Genomic DNA, 22,218 nt, shown 5'->3' with positions numbered 1-22,218 from the left:
TATCAATTAAAAATGTACAATTTTACATAAAGCTGCATTTTGTCACAAGTGATAAATGAAAAAATAACGGCAACAATTAGAAGTATACAATGCTAAGTGAAATCTAACTCAAAAGACATCGAAACACGAATGCACTTCAATGTATGAGTAGGTACAGTTTCTAATTTGTTAAATATAATTTTTTCTTTATCATCCAGTAGAGACAGTAGGTTTGTTTATGTGTAGTGGAATGTAGTATTCACTCACCACACTCTCTTCAATGATGGTGATGATAGTGTCCAGCATGTGGTTATCTATCATTACTCGTTGTATCTGTTCCTGGGTTCGAGGATCAGTCAGCAGTGACCGCAGTGCACTCACCACCTCACAAAGAGTCTGCGATGTCTTCCCAACCCAGTCGTTCATGAAAAGTTCCATCATTGAGTCCTGATATAGTTGGATGATGGTTCCGACTTCTATTTGTCTCTATTGGTTAGATACAACAATCAATAAATTATGACAGTCTTTTGTTGTCCGAATTATGACAAACTACGAAGTTTTCCTAACATTAATTATTTATAGTCCTCTTCAAAATCAGTTTAAGCACAAAATTGTTGAGCTAATAAAAGAGTAGAATTTAATATAACAACCATAACTGTAAAAACATTCAATATTAAGACATAGCAAATAAACTTTATAAATGTGTCCTGACATTACTGTACTCTGCAATCAGTAACTGTTATGCGTTCTACAAAATACAGAATAAAAACTTAGATTTCTCAGCTTTTATGACCTCAGGCATTAAAAATGTACAGTAGTGGCAAAAAAAACCGGACCAACCCTTGTAGCTGATTTCAGAGCCTTGTTCACTTCAGAGCATGATAGACTGGTAACTAAGACTTTCGTGGTTCGAATCCTGCCTGGGAAGGAAACTTTTTTTTGTTCCTTATTCAAATTTATTCCCAATACTTTTCGATTGCAGCGATATTTTACTACTTAATTAACTTATTATTCCCAGAACATGAATTTTGCCAGCTTATTTTCTAATGACTTTCGAAATGGGCTACGTCAGCAGTCGAAACTACAACAATTTCAATAGATTACTCGCTATCTTGTGAATGTGGGCGTGGCATGCGCAGTGGCTCATTTCGGGGACTTTGATTATTCCATAGGTCTGGTTTCTTTTGCCATTACTGTACAAGTTAGATACCAATTGCGAAGTACAGCATAGAAATTTGATTTATAACAAACCTGAATAACAGGACATTTGAATCCAAACAAACAGATTATTTACGTGCAATTATGGCATACATTTCAAAGCAAACAGAAGCATAAATTCACTCTCTCTTACATTCGCTTCCAAATAACTAAAGCACTGACTTTAATAAATGATTGTAAGAACTATGAACTGCAAGGCAGCATTAAAATTTCTTATCAGGCTACAAAAGAGTGTCAAAATGTCAATGTTAATGCTACATGTAATAGTCACAACTGATTAATCATTTTTACATTCAACATCTTTACATTTTTTGTATATTCCACTTTACTTTTCTTCATGTCTGAAACAAGAGTTTACAGAACATAGCTTAAAGAAGTCCTCCCAATCAGCATTGATTTTTTTAAATTTATCTGATGTTTTTGTTCACAAATATGTTTCGAAACATTATAAGTATAGTCGGACCATCGGATCTGTGCCAGCGTAAGATATGTGAACTGAACTTTAATTCCTTCTCAGCCTTGGTAATTCATTTCACTCCCTGCAGTCCTATCTCTTTCTTTTCTATTTCTCTCCCTTTCTGTCCCCCACTACTCACAATTTTGGCCGTCTTGCAGGACAGTTTACAATATTTGCACTTGCAGTCCAGTGTTGTCAACTCAACATGAATACTGTAGCACGGAGTGGCGAAAGAAATATTATTAAGCAAGTACGTAATAGCATTTTGCGATGAAGAGAAACAAACAGGTCAATATCTGTTTCCAATAAATCAGGCAACGAAAAGAGCAACTGATATCACAGGTGAGGCTTATTTTATTTCAATTGATTATGTATTAAAATTACTTTCTTAACTAATACTAATAATACAACACTTTATGTAATTTATATAGACGGTCAGAACTCCTAATAAAGAAAATCAGGAGAGAGGGAGTGTGTGCAGGAGATGAAAAGCTAGACTCACCAGAAAAGAACAGACCAAGGGAACTTTTAATTATTGTAGATGATATGAGCCAATGTATTTTAAGAAGAAAGAGACAAGAATTTTATATCGTTCAGAAAGAAGTTTCAGCATTGAAGAAATTACTGAAGCTTGCAAGAGAAGTAATAATTTCCAAGGTTGGAGAGAAAAACTACGGAAAGTGATTCGAAACATGGGACTTAGGTTTAAAAAATGTAGAAATACAAGATGTATTTCGATTGAAATAAATAATATTGTAGCATGGAGGACCAGTTATTTATGACGCCATTTGACGGAAGTTTGGCAACATCCCTATTTGGCAAGGTTCGTGGCCTGCTGTTTAACGTGGTGGGAGGAAAGCGGGTGGAATGGAGTGAGTACAGGCGTTAACTTTTCCAAGAACGACTACAATGCTGAAGGGGCACAGATCCGATGGTCCGACAATACAGTGGTTTCACAATGATACGATCTTTTGCCGTAGACTGTTCAGATCTAAGAAAAAAAATTGGTGGGAGGAGAATAACACATGATGGAGTGTAAAAAACTTCTGGCATAAGCTTTTGTTCGGTATAAAAAATGTTATAAAAATTTATTTTGTGTACCGATAGGCTCAAATTTTAAAATCTCCAACTAGGCTACTTTTTCTGTAACAGAGTGTAAATAACTTATTACAAACAAATTGGCAAAATAATTCATGCGAGCACTGTTTAACGAAAGAAATAAAAGTTTACTTTAAGTGTTGGTGAGATTCCAAGGCCACCTGCTAAAACTGTGACATACTTGATCAATTAAATGTACATTTGCAATGTTCTAACGGTTATTTTTTACTCTTACTATGCTTTCATTAAATTCGACTACACTATGATTTAATGTATTAATTTAGCATTTAGTATTTCAAATCTATATTAAATATCATTGAGTAGCACTTCATTAATATGCTGAGAGTTTTAATTTTGTCCAGAGATATAAAATGCTTCCAATAGTAGACCAATGACTAAATTAAACTTAAATAACTCACCTGATCAGGAGAGGACTTATCCAGCACTTGCACCATCATGACAAAACACTGAATAGCTGTGCGTCGTACATCAGTGTTTGCTTTACTGTGAGATACAACACCCATAACAATATTCACTGTGGCAGGACAAATGGCACGTAGCGCATTGTGCTGAAAAATAAATAATATTATTCCAAGAAAACCATAAATAAGTTCCAACAAGTGTATACTAAACATTTTATTCATTCTAATACATATCCTATTAGTTTCCAAAATATCGAGAAAGTAAAAAGTACAGCAAAACGTATTTTAAGTAGAAAAATATTAATGCTGTATATCAATTTAATCAAACCTACTTTTCAAGGAAACAGATGTATAGTAATATCACTCTTACATCTGGTGTAAAACATAAAATGAGAAAGAGAGGTACAATGAGTAACAACACACAGGTTTTCATACATATCTCATAATCTATGAACTAAGTCAAGAGATATAATGATCAATAATCAATTGATCGGCCATACAACCAACTGAATGGCCAACCAAAAAAAGTGAATGTCAGTAACAAAATCAAGATCTACTTAAAATATTGCATTTAAAAGAAATGCATATAATACACATTCATTATTACTCACCTACTCTGTTCAAGATCTACTTGAAGGATTTACAGTAGTTAAAAACTGTTTTCAGAACATGGGAGGGATGATAGTAGGAGGAAGAAGAATAAAGTGCATAAGATTTGCTGATGATATAGCACTGTTAGCAGAAGAAAAGATGATACTAAGGGATATGTTATTGGAGCTAAATGACAGCTGTGAGCAGTATAGGATGAAGATAAATGCAAACAAGACGAAGGCCATGGTTACCGAAAGAAAAATAAAGAAGGTAAACGCGTGAATTCGAAACAAGGCAATAGAACAAGTGGATCGCTTCAAATACTTGGGGTGTACTATAAGCAGTAACATGAGCTGCTGCCAGGAAGTCTAAAGGAGGATAGAAATGGCAAAGGAAGCTTTTAATAGAAGAAGGAGCATCATCTCCGGGCTTCTCGAAAAAAAAACTGAGGAAGAGACTAGTAAAGTGCTTTGTGTGAGTGTGGCACTGCATGGGGCAGAAACATGGACATTACAACAAAGCGAATAGAAGCATTTGAAATGTGGATATGGAGAAGAATGGAGTGTGTGAAATAGAGAGACAGAATAAGAAATGAAGCTGTGTTGGCAAGAGTGGGTGAGAAAGAATGCTGCTGAAACTGATCAGGAAGAGGAAAAGGAATTGGTTGGGTCACTGGCTGAGAAGAAACTGCCTACTGAACAATGCACTGGAAGGAATGGTGAACGGGAGAAGAGTTCGGGGCAGAAGAAGATATCAGATGATAGACATTAAGATATATGGATCATATGAGGAGACAAAGAAGAAGGCAGAAAATAGGAAAGACTGGAGAATGCTGGGTTTGCAGTGAAATACCTGCACTTGGGCAGAAAACTATGAATGAATGCATTATTACTCATCCAAAAAATACCTTCTAAAGATTAAATAGGCCTATACTGGGTGTTCATTTCAAAGTGTGTCATGACGTCAATGTTGTTGGGTCACCGATTTGAAGCGAGTTTCGGCTTATATGTTAGAGAAGTTGCCTATTATTTAAGGCGTTCTTCAATCTGAACTTGAGAATGTGTACGGTATGACTTGAACGTCGTAGCAACAGATGACGGTCTGTACGGTCTGTGTGCTACCATAACCTCTTTCGAACTGTGTTTTGCGCCGGCAAGTCGTACGCAGGGTATTTGTTATCATCGGTTGCGTACGGTAACATTCCACAACACAAATCAAATGCTCCGTGTCCATGTTGACCGTCGAAGTTAATGTCAACAAATACGTAAGTAATCGTCTTAACTCTCTCCCCATATCCCGACAGTACGTATTTCCAAACAGTTCACATTCCTGCCACTACCAGCGTTACCGTACGTATCGGTACGTACTCTTCAGAATGAACGCCGTACTTGCTAGGCAACTTCTCTGCCTCATAGGTTATACACCTCTGCGGAAGTGTAGGAAGATTGAATTCTCTAGGCTCATCGCTAGCCACATGATGGCATACAGCGAGCCATGACACATTTTGAACTGAACACCCAGTATATTTAGTACATCAATATTTAGTTTCTGCAACACATTCATTTACAACTTTGTTACTATACACTAAAATCAATCAACTGCATGTATGAATCCACTTTTTTTTACAGTATGATTCCATGTAATGTTTATAATTTTTTAATATAACTGTAGTTCATACTCGACAGCAGAAAATGAGAGTTTGGAAACCAATGATACCTTATACTCCATTACCAACGAAATAATAAATAGAAGTCAACTACTTCAGTTTCCTTTCCTTACTGTTACCACATATAATTAAATCTCTGAGATATATTACTTAGCCATCGATATGTGTATTTGTTCAAATTAGAACATAAAGCTACCAGTACATAAAAGGAAAATATATTCAATTACCATACACTACTAGAATTTCCGAAAATAATTATAGAACTACCACCAAAAATAAAAACTACATAAAATACATTTTCTCTTATCTATACAGCAATCTATTCTATTGATTTAATTTTCTGACATGCAAAATATCTTAACTTTCTGGATAACAGTCCCAATTAGTGCACAAGTATAATGCAACAGGTTTGATACAATTTTTATAATACAACCAAACCTTAATTAAAATTGTGAACTCACAATATTCTGAAAAATTAAAACTCTATTATGGATATACAATGTGTGTATCAATATTGATTAAATATTTGCTGCTCCTATTCTAAATAATATGCATCGTACTTGTGCAGAAACTCGGAACTACTGTAAAATGCTATAAGCTTAAGATGGAACAAAGCTAGCAGGGCACATGGAAGTGTGGAAAACAGTCTATTTTTACAGTAATTCATGACAATAAGCTCTCATTTAATATGAGTATATCATGCCTCCCTTTCATTTTTCTTTTAATGTTTATCAGTATTACATTTTCAAAATACTTCCTAACTATTTAAATTACCGGTACATTAAATCATATAATATTTAAACAGCATTTCACTACCATCGAACAGTCCTCTATGATGTTTAAAAACTTAATAACAGGTATAATATGTAGGCTACTGTATTTTCTACTTTAGGTTATCATCATAATATGCTCCCTTTCTTATTATTTTTTAGCTTTTCAGCATACTATCACTTTCGTTTACAACAGAATAAGAATTCAGGAAAACACAGGAATGCGGATTGTTTAATCCATAGAAAAAGCTGAAGATAAATTAATATTTTTTTAAGTTCGTTATTTAATGACGCTGTATCAACTACTCGGTTATTTAGCATTGATGGGATTGATGATAATGAGATGAGGCCAACGACTCGCCATAGATTATCTGACATTCTCCTTACAGTTCGGGAAAACCGAGGAAAAAACCCAACAAGGTAACCAGCACATGTAGGAATCGAACCTATGCCCGAGCATAACTCTAAATCGGCAGGCAAACGTCTTAGCTGAGTTACACCAGTGGATGATAATAGTACATTATGCAACGAGCCTATAATGATAGTAATTAAGAATCGAGTATGGATATTTAAGAAACGAGTGCAAGCGAGTTTCATAATTTTCATACGAGCTTCTTAATTACCATTATAGGCGAGTTTCAATCGACTTTTTATGCTCGACCATATTTCTAACTTGAAATTACCGGTATTCAGATGTATACATTTTATTTGTAACTGACAAGATCGGAAGTGACCTTGTTCTAGGTCGTAAATTGTGAGATGTGCGCAGACGCGAAAGTTTTGATTTTTTCCGAGGAACAATAATGTCATTGACCTTGACGTAGTCCGGTTAAACTTGATAATATTATAATATTATAACCTTGATTATTGAATTCGACATTGAAAAACGAGATGACAAATTGAATTTATTTGAATATTATTTACAATTAACGCTAATTATTATAGTAACAGAACATAACCTTCTGCGACAGTATTGGATTTCCAGCCTCCGTGACTTTTCGCTAATTCTCTTTCGATTGCATATCCGAGAATAATCGATACTTGCGGTTTTATATCGGTAGAAAGCTGACCTGTCATTGGCTGAACAGTTGTAACCTGAGTCGTCATTGGCTGAAAGACCTGACCTTTAATGAGTAGGTGTACTTTAATGACATGCATTAAAGGTCTGCTACCAGGTGTATAATTACTACATTTCGGCATGGTCGAGCATAAATGAATATAAGTGAATACTTGTATATACGAATCAGTATTTAAAAAATTACAAAACAACAGATGAAGATGAAGTATCTAAATAACAATGATCTTTCACTCCATAAACGATTAAGACAAAATACGCTAAATTTTGATGGAGAAAGTGAAGTCATAAAAGTAGCTGTTCTTAGCTGCATTCATTATAGATTAAACAAATTTAATAATGCAATGTTATCCTACTAGAATAAAGAACAGGAATATAACAGAATAGATACATGAGTTAACCAATATAAGTAAATCAATCGAGTAAAATGACCTACTGGGTACTGAATTGATTATTTTATAATCAGCACAAAATGGCCGCACTCAAATGTATTTTGTCATATTTTCCAAACTGTAAAAAAGAATGGTACCACGTATTTCATATATTAAATACAAAAGTTTTAATTCTTTGTGTTTCATTAAAGTCTCGAACACGAGTTACAGTGAACCTCAATAGACAAATGAAGAAAACTTGGAATTTGAGATATGTAGGTCAGTTTTAGATCAAAAAATTTAAAACAAAACTTATCTTCTTGATAAATCAGCCATATTAACTACAATAGAAACACATGCAAGCACAAAACTTACTCACTGCTGACTAGGATTCAGAGGATGATGCAAACAACATTGAAACTAGTCAATCAGGTAACATAACATCAAAATTTATAACATTAACACAGTGAAGTCGTTATTTATTTATTGAAATAACTTAACAGTTCATCAGTGATTATATTAGTAATAATTATTTTATAGTTTCCGTTTACAACTTATCAATGAATATAGAAACAATATTCTGTTATTTCTGTTATTTCACGTTACAAGATTATAATTCCACTAATATTTTCGATTTTTTTTTAAATCATCTTCAGGTGGAGAGACATAAATTGACAAATTGAGCACAGGTGAAATACAAGAAAAAACGTATGTGCTTATTATGAACGAAGTTAAAAACATGTATAAAAACAATTTAAAATTATATAAGTTGTGGTTCTAAGTCATTTTTAACATGCGATAAACATTTGTAAAATTTATAAATTAATAGTCTTTTAAAGGTGACTACACTATTTGAATCTTTTGTTGTTACATAGCCAGTTTCGATCATGAAAATTATGCATGTATTGACAATCAAAAGTTTAAAATTTAATTTAAACTTAAACCCATTAGTGACACCATGTTCAGAAGAGAAGTCTTTAAAAAGAATGCAAGTATTGGCATTCTATTTGTTAATCAGTCACTCGTATCAATGAGGTGTATATGACATGATGTTAAGAGAAGGATGTAAAATCAGATGTCGGAACCATCTCATAAAAGTGTTACACTGTATGTGACTGATAGTGTGCACAGTGCACAGTATACAGTACACACGATTAGTCACATACAATTATTTATAACGCTAAATAACTATAACAGAATATAAATAATAACTTCAATATTATTAATGTCGCTAAAGAACGATATCAGAATACAAATAATAACTTGAATATTATTTATATCACTAAAGAATGATAACAGAATATAAATGTTGACTTGAATATTATTTATAATGCTAAATAACTATAACAGAATATAAATGATAACTTGAATGTTATTTATATTGCTAAAGAACGATAACAATATAAATGATAACTTGGATATTATTCATATCGCTAAATAACGATAGCAGAATACGAATGATAACTTAAATATTATTTATATCACTAAAGAATGATACCAAAATAAAATGATAACCTGAACAATGCTCGAACTCACAACTTCGAATTATTAAGTGAGCACTCTACCGCTATTCTATGAGATGCTGATATCGAATGACTCCATAGTTCTGAAACTGCTTCTATAAGCGCGAGCATCGTGTAACATCACCGTGATCCAAAGTGGACTTAGAAAATATTCGCTGTTCATGAGTGCAGCCACTTTATTTTTTTTTTCACAGCTGTACATCTATTATCACGCAGTAAATCTCACGTGACGGTACGTGTCAGAGAAAGAACAATTGTTTGTATGCGTCTGAAGTCTGACTAGTGTATTTTTTTTAATTGGTTATTTAACGACGCTGTATCAACTACGAGGTTATTTAGCGTCGATGAGATTGGTGATAGCGAGATGGTATTTGGCGAGATGAGGCCGAGGATTCGCCGTAGATTACCTGGCATTCACCTTACGATTGGGGAAAACCTCGGAAAAAACCCAACCAGGTAATCAGCCCAAGCGGGGATCGAACCTGCGCCCGAGCGCAACTTCAGACCGGCAGGCAAGCGCCTTAACCGACTGAGCCACGCTGGTGGCTGACCAGTGTAATATGTAGCTAGTCAGCGATGTATGTAATGGAGGGGGAAAGGAACTGGCCACCCTACTCCATTATCTTCTGGCCTAGCTGTCTCATAAGTGATGCCTTCTGGGTATCACTTGTGAGGTTCAGACCTGTCTTCGGACAGTTGACTAAACAACAATCAATTCCAGCGAATGTTCCCAATTATATTAATAACATTCGGTAATCACCGTCCTCACAGTAGCTTATGGAAGTGTTTCCCATTTTGTGAGATGTATAATTCACATCACATCATTCCCAGAACCTGCTTCATTAAATCCATTCACTAAGTTTAGAAAGTATTGTTTTTCTACATGGAACTGGGCGACCAGAAAATATACATCTAAAGTTTTCCCTCGTTGTGCTATATGATATTTTCCCATATGTATATTTTCAAAATTGGACTTCCCTGTTTTATGACTAATCACCAAAAATGCCAATTCGACTATTCTCACGAGTTCGCCCCCCCCCTTTATTTGCATGGTTAGTGAATCTCCAAATGCTTAGTTATTTCATCACTCCTGACTGGTGTTTATGTTATCTTTCAGACCGTTTTTTTTACGTGTCTAAAGAGAGAGAATGAGGAAAAGAGTGATAGCAATCACCACGTGAAAGTTTCATGGTTGGTTAATCCCCAACCCTCGAAATCAGCTGTGCCAGTCTGTAGTGTGTCCTTGACAGGCAGTAAAAGCAGGCAGTGACTCAGCTAAGAATAAATGCAGTTTATTATGTTGTGTTGCGTTTTGCAATAGTTACATATTCAGTGCATGATGATGTACTGCTGCACTGATGCACTACTGATGCACTGCTCTACTTAAAGTGACAGAAGACATTCGTGAAGCAATCGACTCTAATAAAGTAACAATACTAACACTTCTTGACCTTAGCAAAGCTTTCAACTCTGTAAATTTCGACCTGCTCACCCATAAATTGAGAAATCTGCATTTGTCAGAGACTGCTGTGAGTTGGTTCGAATCCTACTTACGGGAAAGACAACAATGTGTTGTATCCGGGAATCGAAGCTCTTCCTGGCTTAACATAACATCAGGTATACCACAGGGTTCGGTACTCGGACCATTGTTGTTCACAATATATGTCAGTGATATTACATCTCATGTAAGGCATTGTAACTATCACTTGTATGCTGACGACCTTCAATGCTACATCTCTTCCCGCTTAGATCGAATAAATGACGCTATAGATAAATTGAACGAAGACATTGACTCGATTGTGACATGGACAAAGAAATTCCATCTTAATATCAATCCTGGAAAGACACAAGCAATCATATTAGGACACAAACGGCAAACCGACGCTGTAAAGCACCTCGACATTTCCCCCGTTAAAGTAAGTACAGTGCATATCCCTTTCAGTTCTTCGGTAAAAAATCTTGGCATTCACATGGATAATAATCTCAACTGGGACATGCAAATCACAGAAACCTGCAGAAAAGTATATTCTATTATTCATGTGCTAAAAAGGATAAATGTTCATCTTCCCTCTTGCTTAAAAAAGTCCCTTGTGCAGACCCTTGTATTTCCCTATTTTGACTATGCTGACATTTTACTGACTGACCTTTCCAGCGACAACAAAATGAAACTTCAACGTGCTCATAATTTGTGTGTACGTTTTGTAAGCAATGTTCGTAAATATGATCATATTACCCCATCCCTGGAAGCAATAGGTTGGCTTAAACTAGATAAGAAAAGAAATTTACATTCACTTCTCTTTCTCTTCGAAATCTTGAACTCTTCTATTCCTTCGTACCTGTCGTCTCGCTTCACTTACCTTTCTTCCCACCACAATCTGAACACACGCTCTCGCCATGAAACAATACTAACAATACCATCCCATCGCACCTCTTCATACTCATCCTCTTTCACAATAGCCCTGCCAAGACTCTGGAACTCGCTACCTGCTAGCATCAGGGACTGTCGAAATAAAATTCAATTCAAACGCAAACTTACTAGGCACTTGGTCAGTAATTGAGACTCGTTCAGACATGGTTTCTTGTAAATAGTTCTTTTAATCTACCACAAAATATCTCAATATCCGGTAATTTCATCACTATAGAATTTTGTATTGTAGGTTTAATTTGTAATTTAGTAAATACAAAAATATTCTTTGTTCTTAACTTCTATGATAAAATGTCTAGCTTTCATTAATAAGGTATTCTTGTCGTACTTTAATTTTTATTGTAATTGTAATTGTAAATTTAATATTAATTGTAATCTTATTGTTCATGTTATAGTTGTAATCCCCTGGTAGAGGGGCAGAGAAGGCCTGACGGCCTTATCTCTACCAGGTTAAATAAATAAATCTAATCTAATCTAAATCTAATGTACATATTTTGAAAAAAAAAAAAAAAACCTACTTACGGAAAAAGAAATCATATAGTAGAACAAAGAATACTTGGGACATAAAATCCCTGGCCACCCAGTTTCATGTAAAAAAACAATAGGTACTAAATTTAGTGAACAGATTTAATGAAATAGGTCTGTAAATGATGTGCTGTGAATTATGTATCACACAAGATGGGCAACACTTGCAGCAGCTACTGTGAGGAGGATGAGTACTGGTACCGAATATTATTAATATAACAGTGCATAAGTTTTACTTCAAAGTTCGTAGATGCAAGTAGTGGTGGTAGCAGGAGGGGGACCAGCCATTGGTCAGCTGGTAGAAACACCGGGATTGTTCACTGGGACTCACTGTACTTTTATGCAAAATCTCAGTAGAGTCAGTGAAAACTTCTTAAAGGAATGCCAAAAATGTCTTTATGGGAACAGACAGCATTTAGAACAATTGCCATAATCAAGGTTAGTGTCTGTATTCCATTATTTTGCATATGATATTATTAATTTTTGTTTCGACATTAGTAATTCCATACCGTGAATTCAACACAGCATGTGATGGCAAGTGAGACAGAGAGTTATTCTCAAGAATAAGTGCCAATGTTTTAAATAAACACACTATATATTACAACAGTCACTTAGTAAGAAGTTGGATGAATTATGTCAAGCTTTTAAATGAAAATGTTCTATTAAAAACAATCGCTGGTGATACAGTTTGCATCACCGTTTTTGGCATGTGAAATAAGTAATGGGAACGTTAAGTACAAGTATTTTACCTTTGCTACAGTCAGTCTGACAACTGTGTTTGGCAAATGGCTGATCTGACGTGCATAGGAAGTGGTACCATTCTCAGCTGCACTGCTCACAAAGTGGGCATTATACTCTAGGACATACGCCAAAAACGCTGCCGCCAGCTGTACCATTGTGTTAAAATAACTGTCACGTTTCTCATATTTCTCATACTACTGCAAAAGCTACTTCACCAACATCAAGGCAGGACACGTTTGCTGAGTCAACTGTGAATATAATGAACTATTCCAAAACAAAAACTTCCTTTGAATACAGACTCAAACTGAACATTTGAAAGTACATTTGAAAATGATATATTCTCCTTTACAAAATTCCTTAACACTTGTACTTCTAAAACTATTCATAAGTCTAGCCACAGGCAGCCCAATACTGAATTCAACTTAAGTGCGACAACTCTATGTGAATTAAACCTAATCTAAGAAAATTGCTATTGAAATAGAGGTGCAGTAAAGTTGTAATCAATGCACTATTTTCATAACTACAATTATCTGTCTGTTGCAACAATCAAAAGCTTACAGAATTCCTTCAGGCTAATCTTAAGAGCATTGATATATTAAGAGTTTCTTTAAGCAAAATAATCTTGAAACAAAGACTGGGAACATACAGGCTGTTGCATGAAAATAGTTAGTTGTAAAAAATATGGCAAGCACCAACTACAATACGGAAAACTTCACACCCTCAGGGCTCCCCTCTCATGAACTGTATTGCAAGTAGTACAGCTGAAGAAAATATGTATGAAATCGGTAATATTACATTCTCAATTCTGTAATCACTTTTACAAGTTACAAGTGATATGATAATCTAAGCTAAATTAAAATAATAAAAAATTGGAACAAATTTCACACATTTATTTTCCAAGGGTGGGGGAGGGTGTACAAATTCAATTAACTGAAGCAAATTCATAATTAAAGAAATAAAATTCAAACTTTTTGGATACGATCTGTACTTTCCACATAGCTTGACACATGATAGATCAAGGTTGCTCCAATATGAATATAGTTTTAAAATTTTATCCATTTTGAATCTTGTGTACACTACTTTTAACACTTGAATATAATTAATTGATTAACTAGTGGACTTACTCGTGTTAATTATGTAAGATTTGTGCGGCTTACAGTTGTTTCAGTGCTTCACGCACCATCCTCAGAGCCTACTAGATCACGGCGTCATCTCGAACTTCTCTGCCTGTTATGTGGGTGTGTTTGATTGTTGAAAGGTGTTGAAGAGTGGAGTCAAATAGTGTGTGTGTACTAAAATTGATCTGTGTGTTGAGAATTTGATTGAGGTGTGTTTTAGTGTGTTTGTATATTTCGTATTGTTCTAGTGTGTTGAGTTTTTGGTTCAAGGGTTGAATGTGTAGGATTTCCATGTCCACATTAAGTTATTGTATGTATGGTTAGCATTGGTTATGTGATCGGCGTATGTAGATGTATTGTGTCCTCTAGTTATTGCTTTAATGTGTTCTTTGTAGCGTGTTTGGAATGATCTGACTGTCTGTCCTATGTAGAACTCGTCACAACTATTACATGTGAGTTTGTATACACCTGTGTGGTCGTATTTATTTGTTTGTGTTTTTTGTGTGTTGAGATGTCTTTGTAGTGTGTTTTCTGTTCTGTATGTTATGTTGTATTTCTGCTTTCTGAATGAAGATGCGATCTTATGTGTGCTTTTGTTTTCATATGTTAGTGTGATGTATTTCTTGTGTTCTTGTGTTTGTATTGTGTTTTGCGTGTTTTTGTGTTTGTTAAGTTTTTGTTTTGTCTTTCTTATGATGTTGTCTATTATGTTTGGATTATATCCGTTTTCTTGTGCTATGTATTTGATTGTGTTCACTTCTTCATTGTAGTGTTGTTGGCTCATGGGTATGTTGAGTAATCAGTGTACCATTGTCCTGATGGTGCATGAAGCACTGAAACAGCTGTAGGCCTCACAAATCTTACATAATTAACACGAGTAAGTCCAATAGTTAATCAATTAATTATATTTCACATTTTATACTACATCAATATCTTTGACTCAACATTGTCATGTTGCAGCAGCATTTTTATTTATTGACACTGTAACAAATAATTAACGCAAAGTAAGTAACTACAGATTCAGATACTTCCTTAAAATACATTTTAAATGTAGCTATGTCGGTAAATTTATTTACATATATTGTCGCTGCGCATCCAAAATCCACTATGTGTTTTTAAAAAGATTTTGCAGGACAAAGAAAAAAGCACTGCCACTTTGAATACCCTTGATTTTCAAAGCTACTTACGTTATAATTTCAACCGTTACAAAAAAAAAATTAAATTATACCGAAAGTAGCTTTCAAATCTATTAAAATTAAAAGTGACAATGCTTCTTTCTTTGTCCTGCAAAATCTTTTTAATTTTCTTTCCTGCGCAAGTTATTGGCTGCTATGGCTAACTTTAACTTAGTTTCATGTAGAGGTTAATGAAATATCTTTGTCACAACTTCTTCCTAAAAGAATACCAGTATGTGTAAAATTCTACCGAAGACAACAAATAAAACATCTCAGTAATCCAGTAGGCAACAGCAGCAGTAAAAAACTTTGTAGCCTATGGTTGAACAGATAACAGAAGATACAATATTGCAAAAAATAGTAATATAAGTTTCAACAAATAAGGTGCTGGTAATTTATTATATTATCAGGCTAGTTTAAAAAATATTTACGAGACTATCTTATGAATATGCCTTTCTTATTTTAAGAGTATCAGTAACTTTCAAAAAGTTATGGTGCTCAATTTTCCACCCATGCACTTTATATAAAGAACACGTGATGGATATGCCTACATGGAAAAACAATCAGTTACAATTTTTAAGTATCAAGTATTTTAAAATATAGTTATCACGCTTTTCATAGAGCTTTCATCATCATCGTTGCCATCGACATTGTCAAGGACTAGTTCCTTCTAGAACTCCATTCTGTCTCCAAACTTGTATCGATAATTTATTGGTCTGCCCATCTTTTAATTAATGGTCTTGTCAAATGTCTCCTGCCAATTAATTGGTGTGTAGGTACTGTAGAATTTCCTTTGGTAATCTGTTGTTCATCCACAATGCATGCCTTGTCCACTGTGTTCTATATTGCTCAAAATCTGCATTTAATTCGTCTACTACTAATTCCTTTCTTAGATATTCTTTTTCTTCTGTATAGCAATCTACAGCTTCCCACTGCTCTTACAAATTTAATTTCTGAAAACTGTATTTTCTGTATATGAAATTTCTTCATAAACCAGGCCTCTGATCCATATAATATCGGAATTGCCATAATTTCATACAATTTTGATTAGGGTATCTTTCCTTGTTTTATTATGTAAAGTTCTTCTTATGGCCCTGCAGATACGTTGGAATGTGGAAATCGTGGCTCATTATCCATGGTGCAAATGGATATTCTGGTTTGACATATAGCTTAAGGTGTAACCTAAGTAACTTGAAATTTGATCTATAGGTTTGTTATTAATGATAATGCGGGCTCTAATGTGATTTGTGCCTCTAAAAGCCGCTATCAGTATTTCCGTTTAGTATTCAAAACTTTCATGTTGAATTGTGATGCAGTTTCATCTAATTTATGGGCCATGATTTGTGAGTAGTCTTCAGAATTTGCTAGTATACGTTGGTCATTAGCAAAGAGAATAGTTTGTGATGTGCGGTATATTGATTATTTATTGATATCCCTTAATTATTTATTTCTAGCATCTATTGTTTTTTATAGAGCATACAGGTACAGGAGAGGGATTAGGAGTTTAAATTTAAGTCTTTTCTCAATTAGCAATTTTGTTGTGAAGAATCATGTAGGCAGTATCTTCCTCTTTTAAAGTCACACTGTTCTACTAATATTAAATAGTTTTTCTTCTGCTATTGTGGATAAACTATTTATTATTTTTGCATATATTTTATATTCTACATTCGATAAATGTATTCCTGTATAATTATCACATTATTCCTTTATGTCTAATTCACAATGTTTACATTTTTCCTCATTTTCACCACCATCACAGCAACTTATAACATCTTCAAAATTAAGTCATGTCTTGATTTAGGCATATTTGTTCAGCTAGTCACAGAAATGACAAAATAACGAAACGTTGAATTTCTAGTAATGTATTGGTAGCAGTGCATATTAGCCCATTCCTTGGTCTTTCTTGAACGTGAGGGATAGACAATCCTCTACTTCATTAAGTTCTTTCAAGTCACAGCTGTTCTTTGCAAATATACAGGAAACCTGCCTGAGTCTGCGACAAGCAATAATTTCGAGAGTTTTCATAATTTAAAACTTAAATATTTATGAACATTATTCACACATTCACAGAGTCTTACATCTATAAAGTCTTATACTTACATGGAAAAAAAAAAATAGAGGGGAGCCCCAATAATGGATCTGAATTAAAGTTTATTAAGTTGGGACACATGCATCTGCAGGTTTAGCCAGAAGTCACATCAAGCTATAAACTTTCATGCAACTGAAACACTCACCCCCTCACTCAAACAATGAGTAGAATTATCTAGACTTTTTCTTCGATTATCTAAACCAACAGGTATAAACCGTAATATCATACTCTGAAAAGATCAGAAGAGTCCGGATCAACAGACAAATTTGTGTAATAAGCAAAACCTACACAATCAAATACACAATGTGTTCCACCTCTTTGTACACTTTGTACTACATTTTCTACAATTTCTTCCAGTAAAATGATCCATTATAATTTTAAGAACATTACAGAAAATATATTAAAATGTGTATAAGAAAACAAAACTTTGTAGCATAGCCGAGACTTATAATAGTATGTCTTTGAACACATTTCATCTCATACCACTTCCAATGAAGAGTAACACTGCATATTTCAGTTGGTTTATGATGTCAAACCAATATAACTATAGTAAGATGTAACAGAAAAGGAACTCTGTTCTTTTTAAGAAAAAGGGCATTAGTTCTCTGTAGTTTATTTAATATAGTGGAACCAACATACATTTGTAAACAGGTGGTTACAACTCTTATACAAATTTAACATTTGTCTGCTTTCTCCTTACATGAGGTATAGAGGAAGTACTGCTATGTTACAAAAATTATTTCACGATCTTTGCAGAAATACAGTTTACAGCACCACTTACATCTTCTATCAAAAAACTTGTTTTTATTACGCACTCTATGCCTGCCCACCACAGCCTGCCACTCACTCATCTATGCCTGGTCCGCCCTGCCCATAGCCTGCCACTCATTCATCTATGCTGAACCGCCTTGCCCACCACAGTCTGCCACTCATTCATCTATGCCCGATCTGCCCTGCCCACCACAGCCTGCCACTCATTCATCTATGCCTGAACCACCCTGCCCACCACAGTCTGCCACTCACTCATTTATGCGTGAACCACCCTGCCTACCACAGTCTGCCACTCACTCATCTATGCCTGGTCCGCCCTGCCCACCAGTCTGCCACTCACTCATCTATGCCTGGTCCGCCCTGCCCACCACAGCCTGCCATTCATTCATCTATGCCTGAACCGCCCTGCTCACCATAGCCTGCCACTTATTCATCTATGCTGAACCACCCTGCCCACCAGTCTGCCACTCATTCATCTATGCCTGATCTGCCCTGCCCACCACAGCCTGCCACTCATTCATCTATGCCTGAACCACCCTGTCCACCACAGTCTGCCACTCACTCATCTATGCCTGAACTGCCCTGCCCACCACAGTCTGCCTCTCATTCATCCATGCCTGAACCGCCCTGCCCACCACAGCCTGCCACTCATTCATCTATGCCTGGTCCGCCCTGCCCACCACAGCCTGCCACTCATTCATCTATGCCTGAACAGTCCTGCCCACCACAGCCTGCCACTCACTCATCTATTCCTGGTCCACCCTGCCCACCACAGCCTGCCACTCATTCATCTATGCCTGAACCGCCCTGCCCACCACAGTCTGCCACTCACTCATTTATGCGTGAACCGCCCTGCCTACCACAGTCTGCCACTCACTCATCTATGCCTGAACCGCCCTGCCCACCACAGCCTGCCACTCACTCATCTATGCCTGGTCCGCCCTGCCCACCACAGTCTGCCACTCATTCATCTATGCCTGGTCCGCCCTGCCCACCACAGCCTGCCTCTCAGTCATCTATGCCTGAACCGCCCTGCCCACCACAGCCTGCCACTCACTCATCTATGCCTGAACCGCCCTCCCCACCACAGCCTGCCACTCACTCATCTATGCCTGAACCGCCCTGCCCACCACAGCCTGCCACTCATTCCTCTATGCCTGGTCCGCCCTGGCCACCACAGCCTGCCACTCATTCATCTATGCCTGGTCCGCCCTGCCCACCACAGCCTGCCACTCACTCATCTATGCCTGAACCGCCCTGCCCACCACAGCCTGCCACTCATTCATCTATGCCTGGTCTGCCCTGCCCACCACAGCCTGCCACTCATTCATCTATGCCTGAACCGTCCTGCCCACCACAGCCTGCCACTCACTCATCTATTCCTGGTCCGCCCTGCCCACCACAGCCTGCCACTCATTCATCTATGCCTGAACCGCCCTGCCCACCACAGCCTGCCACTCACTCATCTATGCCTGGACCGCCCTGCCCACCACAGGCTGCCACTCATTCATCTATGCCTGAACCGCCCTGCCCACCACAGCCTGCCACTCATTCATCTATGACTGAACTGCCCTGCCCACCACCACAGCCTGCCACTCACTCATCTATGCCTGGTCCGCCCTGCCCACCACAGCCTGCCATTCATTCATCTATGCCTGAACCGCCCTGCTCACCATAGCCTGCCACTTATTCATCTATGCTGAACCACCCTGCCCACCAGTCTGCCACTCATTCATCTATGCCTGATCTGCCCTGCCCACCACAGCCTGCCACTCATTCATCTATGCCTGAACCACCCTGTCCACCACAGTCTGCCACTCACTCATCTATGCCTGAACTGCCCTGCCCACCACAGTCTGCCTCTCATTCATCCATGCCTGAACCGCCCTGCCCACCACAGCCTGCCACTCATTCATCTATGCCTGGTCCGCCCTGCCCACCACAGCCTGCCACTCATTCATCTATGCCTGAACAGTCCTGCCCACCACAGCCTGCCACTCACTCATCTATGCCTGAACTGCCCTGCCCACCACAACCTGCCACTCATTTATCTATGCCTGAACCGCCCTGCCCACCACAGCCTGCCACTCACTCATCTATGCCTGGTCCGCCCTGCCCACCACAGCCTGCCACTCATTCATCTATGCCTGAACTGCCCTGCCCACCACAGCCTGCCACTCACTCATCTATGCCTGGTCCGCCCTGCCCACCACAGCCTGCCACTCATTCATCTATGCCTGAACCGCCCTGCCCACCACAGCCTGCCACTCACTCATCTACAGTATGCCTGGTCCACTCTGCCCACTACATCCACCCATTCCGGCCTGCCTGCCTGCCTGCCCACCTGCCTGCCTGCCATTTAACCTTCTGCCTATTCTTCCATCTACCTATGTACAGATTTTTCTCTTTCACCAATGGATGGTTTTGACTCGTTTGTTTACTTATTTTATATATTTCTACTTTCTCAGTGCACAAAGTAGAAAGGCAAATTACTGGAAAGCTTTAAAGCGACTTTTATCTCTGGTGAAGTGGCTGCTTTACAGTAAGTAAATGATCTACTCACTCAGTATAATATGCATAACACAGGCTACTAATTCCACTTTTATATTTGTGTTCGGCAAACTAATAAAAATCAAATAATTCAAAGACTCACCAACACATCCTGCTGGAAAAACTAATCAGAAGTTATTCTTAAAAAGAAAAAAAAGGAATGTACGATATATGGAATTCATCACTGTCACTGTCGACGTTGTCAACATATTATGTGTATTTTCCACTTGCAAAACTAACATAAAAATGCACAGGTACTTCAAAATGCACATCCACACAGAAATAAATACTCCATTTCATTTACTGGGCAACTTCATTGTTACACTGTCCAATGAAAATCACAATGCAGTAATATAAACGTAAGTATAGCTAATTATACAATACTTCTTACATTAATAACTTTCACACAATTAAGAATAATAGTGTTGTTGATCCTAACGCTTCTATGAGACAAGCTTTTTGTTGACTAATATGTGGATAAACGTGAATAACTCAAACCCCTTCTCCTTCTTCAGAATAAGTACTTAGTTAAGTAAATTCGATTTTTATTTACTTAACTTGCGAAGCTGACCCACTACTCTAGCCTAACTCTCCACAAAATCATGTGTGAGAAGCATTATAAAAGAATGTTATAAATTAGTTCTAAAAAACAAACTCCAATAATTCCATTTAAAAAAATATTACACACACATATACAAATTACTTATCTATTCAAATATATTACATGCATGTAATCCTTTGTTTTAAAAGAAGATAGTACCATACCGTACATTAATAATAACCACAAAATTTGAATTTTATATTTACAAATATGAAAATAAAATGTAATGGAACACATTGCACTTAAAATATTATTATAACATGCACTTCTATAACCACAATAATAAATATGTTAATAGTTCAACAAAAATATGAAGTGACATATCTGTTTTAGGAATTCATTCTATTAAATAGGCAATAACACTGTGTTAAAAAAAGTCACTTTGCACTGCCCAGGCAAGGAAGGAGTGGTAATTCATATCCTCTAAGAATGTTGGTACCGCTAGTTGTGCCATGGTTACAGGGGGAGAATTGGGAAGGGAAGGTGTCAAAGCAAATCAGAAGGCAAGGGACTTCCAATTAGACAGTGCTTCCAACCACTTATTAAACCGACTGCACTGGGACTTTTCTAACATTCTGTAATTGTTGCAGTTTATTTCATTTTCAGATTGTTTATGGCTATGAACGTTTACATTGTAACACTACAGCATGTAACAACCAGAACTTCGTGGATGAAATGTATAGGTCTACTTCAAAAATAATTCCTATTCGATTTTTTTTTATGCAGGAGGGACCCGTAACAACACCCTGAACTTTATTGTGCTTACAACTCCTGTTCTGTGAATGATACTTATAGCCAAACTTCCGCGCTCTTGTACAAGTACAGCATGCTGCACTGAGAACTTAACCTGGGCTATGTATAGATGGGATGATGATGATGATTTCTGAATGAATGATGGGGCGAAATGAGTTCAAGGTCCAATGCCGAAAGTTATCCAGTAATTCTGCTTTAATTAGTTGAGGGAAATCCCCAGAAAAACCAGAAAAACCCCAACCAGGATTTGAACCCGGGCCTGCTCCTTTCATTGTCAGAAGTGTTAACCATTACTCCACA

The 22,218-nt window shown here is 36.9% G+C and overlaps 1 protein-coding gene across 2 annotated transcripts in view; it reads right to left on the bottom strand.

The window, feature by feature from the left end:
* Nucleotides 1-22,218, bottom strand: part of LOC138709386 (neurobeachin-like protein 1) — a 686,489-nt gene that overhangs the window by 646,949 nt on the left and 17,322 nt on the right. The window contains exons 6-8 of one of the 2 annotated variants that reach the window (XM_069840124.1): nucleotides 17,389-17,472; nucleotides 3,172-3,321; nucleotides 247-465 (exon numbers count right to left, since the gene is read on the bottom strand). In XM_069840124.1, the coding sequence (XP_069696225.1) occupies nucleotides 247-465; nucleotides 3,172-3,321; nucleotides 17,389-17,472 (453 nt within the window). The remainder of the gene's footprint in view (nucleotides 1-246; nucleotides 466-3,171; nucleotides 3,322-17,388; nucleotides 17,473-22,218) is intronic. The other variant, XM_069840125.1, reaches the window with a different exon arrangement.

Source organism: Periplaneta americana, chromosome 11 (genome assembly GCF_040183065.1).
Source record: "Periplaneta americana isolate PAMFEO1 chromosome 11, P.americana_PAMFEO1_priV1, whole genome shotgun sequence".
NCBI classification, from domain to species: Eukaryota; Metazoa; Arthropoda; class Insecta; order Blattodea; family Blattidae; genus Periplaneta; species Periplaneta americana.
The sequence above is the reverse complement of the archived record's forward strand: the minus strand, read 5'-3'. Positions and strand labels throughout refer to the sequence as shown.